The following is a 4,958-nucleotide window of genomic DNA, read 5'->3' as shown; positions in this document are numbered from 1 at the left end:
ATTTTCATCCACCATGCATCCATCTAGATATTATAACTTTGCTAATCAGTAATGAACACAGTTCTTTTAAAAGTAAGTTAAGGAGAATGAGTGAAAGAGAAGCCAGTGAATAATTTTTGTATGCAGAATATGGGTCTTTTTGGAGGAGTGATAAGTAGGACTGAAACATGAAAGATAAATAAGAATTTCTGGAATCCAGGTGGGCACTTAGATAGACAGAAGTGTATGTGCTGAGTCACAGAGTGAGAGATCATAGCATGTTTTAAAAAAGGACAGTGGAAATCACTAGATCCTTGTGGAAGAGTTAAAGGAAACACACTTTGATACTGGAGGAATTTGCAGGTGTTCTGCAAAAGTGAATACTCTTGTGGTCAATAATTCTACATAAATATCACTCTAGACATAAGTGGAGGCTAAGCTGATGAGAATTTAGAGTAAAGTAAGTGAGACTATGTAAGAAGGTATTGAAATAACTAAATCAAGAAATATCAAGCACATGGTATAAGGGACTAGGGGGGAAGCAGTAGAAGTAGGACAGGAGAAAGGGACAGATATGAGAGGTAACTAAAGAAACAGTTTAGATAGGGTTTGGAATGTCTTGGATGAGATATATGGTGGGAGGTGGATGAGTGTAAAAGATCTAGGTAACTTCCAAATCTATGGAATGGGAAATAAACCAATTTACTATAATAGGGAGAATAATAGGCTTTGAAATTATTTTCTAGATTTATTGTATTTGGGAAACTCATGTAGTATTCAGGACTTATATTTACTGCTCGTTCATTCCACTTCACCTACATAACACTTCATTCATAGTTATAGAAGCAATTGTAGCAGTGATAGAGCAGGTAACATGGTATATAGGCTTTACCAACTTCAGTGGGTGCAGCAATGAGAGGAACTTCATCAAATCTGCAAAGGGGAAAAGACGGGAAGCAAGGTAATTGATGTTTGTGTGAAGACATGGTATCTAAGCCAAAACTTGAAGGCTAAATAGGAGCCAGACATATTCATGGAGATTGCAGCATAAACAGAGCTGTGAGATGATACACATGTGTGTTCAGAGGTTTGGGGTCTAAAATACAAGTGTAGACTGTTGCAGCAGGTAAACTTTTGGTGCAAATGGTGGCAGATCATGAATTACCTATAGGCTTTGTTAAATAGTTTGAATATTTTGTATGGGCAATGGAGCATTATGAATAGGTTTTAAATAGAGGAGAAAAATGGTTGTATTTGAGCATTTGGGGAGGGACTATTTATTGTATTGATATCGGTTAGGAGTTCAGATGTGGAAGGCTAATATTTTTAACATTTGCAGAGCATCAGGTATGGGGGTAGAGAGGATCAAAGGGTAAACGTGAAGTTCTGAACACAAATGGACAAAAAGCACAATGGATGGCACATCAGGCAGGAATTAAGGAGAAAGTTTGAAGGTTGAGGTCCTGAAGGAAAATTGTAAGTTTGAGGTTCTCACTTATGAAGCTGTGTATTGTGGAAATAGAAGTTTAAACTTTCAGGTGTGAGAAGAAGAGATTATCTCCCTACCACTAGATAATGAACTCTTTAAAGACTACTATTAACCTTCTTTTTGTACTATAACTCTTTGTCTATGGTCTAAATCATGGCTTTTCTACCACAAAATTCTAAACAAGTAATGTTCAATCCTCTTAGCCTCCACCCTATTTCCCAGTGCTATGACTATACAGGTGGAATTAACCCTTTACTTATGTCAACTACTGTGTGGAAATGCCAACCTCTAACCCATATTAGATCTAGAAAAGGTTTTAAATATTGCAAGGGAAAATTTTATCTCTGATATCAAGATAAAAAGGGTGTTCCATTAAATGGATGTTTTTAGATTAGTCTTCATGATAAAGAAAGGTGCTCTACTCTCATTCTTGGAGTTAGAACAATTTCAGAACCAATTGGATTCTTAGCCTTTCTGTCACCCAGCATTCACTGCCTAATTGGATTTTCAGGTCGATCCCAGATTCTCTTTTAAAGTACTGAGGTTTTGGAGTTTTCATGCTATAGTTAATATGACCTTCAGTGTTCTGTTGTGGAAGTATCATGAATGTAAATGAATGCATCATGAGTGTAAATCCAAGACATATCTTACAGTCCATCCTTGGTATCACCTGAATTTTTTTGAACCTCTGAAGTTCTGACATCCTAATTCTACTTCTTACAATCTATTTGATATCATATGAATCACTTAACTTCTCTATACCTCAATTTTTCCTTAGGTGTTAAGTGAGGCTGCTACCAGTACTAAATCATGGTTGTTACTGAAGATCAAGTGAATTAATACTGCAAACATTTTAGAACAGTGTGTGAAATAACAATGCCTAGTAGTCCTGTTATATACATGGTTGTCTCTCCATTGTGTAACTTATTTTCTCAAAACAGAGTCATGATCCAGCTCATGAACAACTCTTACTTCAGGAAGGACCAGATTATCAATATATATATTTGCTTTCTGCATATAAAAATTTATTACCGCTGTGTTTTCACCATCAAAATTAATGATCGTTTCCTTCTTGCCTTCATATAGGGCCAAGAAAAAGACATTTGGACCAACTAGTGTCACTTTTCCTAGTGTCTCTTAATAAGTGCTTTCCAAAGGGCAAGAAAAGGGTCTTATTTCCAAGGAAAAGACATCTATTTTTGTCCGTGTTTGGCTTAGCGAATTTCTCAGCTCAATGATTAATTACATTCATTAAATATATTGCATCCTATCAGCACACATCCCCAAGAAGTTAGGTTCTCGCTACCGCCTCCTAAAACGTCCGTCATCATCTCCTGAAGAGCAGTGGACAAGATTGACACCATGGAGCGGAGGAACCACAGTGGCAGAGTGAGTGAGTTTGTGTTGCTGGGGTTTCCAGCTCCTATGCCACTGCGGGCACTACTGTTTTCCCTCTCTCTGCTGGCCTATGTATTGGTGCTGACTGAAAATGGACTCATCATTATGGCAATCAGGAACCACCCCGCCCTCCACAAACCCATGTATTTCTTTCTGGCTAATATGTCCTTCTTGGAGATCTGGTATGTCACTGTCACTATTCCCAAAATGCTTGCTGGCTTCATTGCATCCAAAAAGAATCATGGACAGCTAATCTCCTTTGAGGGCTGCATGACACAGCTCTACTTTTTCTTGGGCTTGGGCTGCACTGAGTGTGTTCTTCTTGCTGTTATGGCCTACGATCGTTATGTGGCCATCTGTCACCCTCTCCACTACCCTGTCATTGTCAGTGGTCGGCTGTGTGTGCAGCTGGCAGCTGGCTCCTGGGCTGGAGGCTTTGGAATCTCCATGGTTAAAGTTTTTCTCATTTCTCGCCTCTCTTACTGTGGCCCCAACATCATCAACCACTTTTTCTGTGATGTCTCCCCATTGCTCAACCTCTCGTGCACTGACATGTCCATAGCAGAGCTCACTGACTTCATCCTGGCCATTTTTATCCTGCTGGGGCCCCTCTCTGTCACTGGGGCTTCCTACATGGCCATTACTGGTGCTGTCACGCGCATCCCTTCAGCTGCTGGACGCCACAAAGCTTTTTCTACCTGTGCCTCTCACCTCACTGTTGTGGTCATCTTCTACGCAGCCAGTATCTTTATCTATGCCCGGCCTAAGGCACTGTCAGCTTTTGACACCAACAAGCTGGTCTCTGTACTCTATGCTGTCATCGTACCATTGCTCAATCCCATTATTTACTGCTTGCGTAACCAAGAGGTCAAAAGAGCCCTACGCCGTACTCTGCACCTTTACCAGGGCCAGGATGCTAACTTCAATAAATCAGATAGAGACAGGTAGAAAGGCGTGAGGTTTAATAGAATGCTATTATATTTGAGATTGATGTCTTCTATGAAGTCAATGAAGTTCTTGGGGCCTAAATTAGGTGCTAAAGTTTCAAAGGCATCACCAAAGAACTGGAAATATATTTCCTATAATTAGTCTGTAAAGAAGAAGAGGGATGCATTTCAAGTTAGAAGTTGGACTTCTGCAGAACAGGGCCATAAAATACAGGACAGAGGCTGGTCCAGTATTGTTTGCACTATTATGATTTACATAGACCCAGTTCCATTCCAGAAAGCACAGGCTTCTTTGACAAAAAGTGACTGGAAACTTCTTGATGAGATGTCTTCTAGACTCAGGCAGTTGACTATAGCCTACACATTAACAGATACCCAGGAGGTGATCATTCTAATCTGTTACAAAACAATAAGGTAAGAAATAAGAATTTTTTTGTTTTGGCAATTTATTGCCTCTTGGACAACAAAGGTTTCTAGCTTCATTCCTCTTTTTATGGAGGTGAGTGTCCACATTAAATTAGTGACTGAGTGCAGTTGTTTATTTAATCTTGTATCTCCTTAATTATAACTATACAGGTCATAGAGGCACAATCACATTTGCTTACACATCATTTATTATCATGGCATAGAATAGTATCTAGCACATGACGGCTATGAGGAAATGTAATTAATGAGTGTAGTGTGCAGCCACCTAGGCAAGGCCTATGCGTGCCACCTACAGATAGGCTTGGCATATGCGTGCACCAAACCCCTCTCACTTACAAGTACATGGGAGGTACAAATTGGCTTGGTCTTGCTAGAAGAAAATTGGGCAATATGTATCTCAAATCCTAGAAATACTGAGATAATCCTGATTTACAAATTTGTGTAAATATATATTTTTGTGTATAATGGCAAAAACATGGAATATGCTTCACTTTCAGACATTAAGAAAATTATAGCCCTTACATGAAGTGGAATATTATGAAGGCATTAAAGTAATATGATCTAAATAGGGTTAATGATAGAAAAATATTCCTGAGTATAATAAATGAAAATATTAGATTACGTAACTGTGTCAAAAAACATTTATTTCTTTGTCTGCTTAAGAATGAATGGAGAGGGCTGGGGATTTAGCTCAGCGGCAAAAGCGCCTTCCTGGCAAG

General features: G+C 39.1%; 1 protein-coding gene across 1 annotated transcript; it reads left to right on the top strand.

Annotated features, from left to right (window-relative positions):
• The first annotated feature begins 2,830 nt into the window (after positions 1–2,830).
• Positions 2,831–3,814, top strand: LOC102005030 (olfactory receptor 226). Its single transcript, XM_005380180.2, has one exon. It carries the CDS (start codon positions 2,831–2,833, stop codon positions 3,812–3,814), a length of 984 nt encoding a protein of 327 aa, XP_005380237.1.
• Positions 3,815–4,958: the final 1,144 nt, after the last annotated feature.

This window comes from Chinchilla lanigera, unplaced genomic scaffold (genome assembly GCF_000276665.1).
Source record: "Chinchilla lanigera isolate Chin_1 unplaced genomic scaffold, ChiLan1.0 scaffold00013, whole genome shotgun sequence".
Classification (NCBI taxonomy): Eukaryota; Metazoa; Chordata; class Mammalia; order Rodentia; family Chinchillidae; genus Chinchilla; species Chinchilla lanigera.
This window is presented reverse-complemented; position numbering and strand designations above follow the sequence as displayed.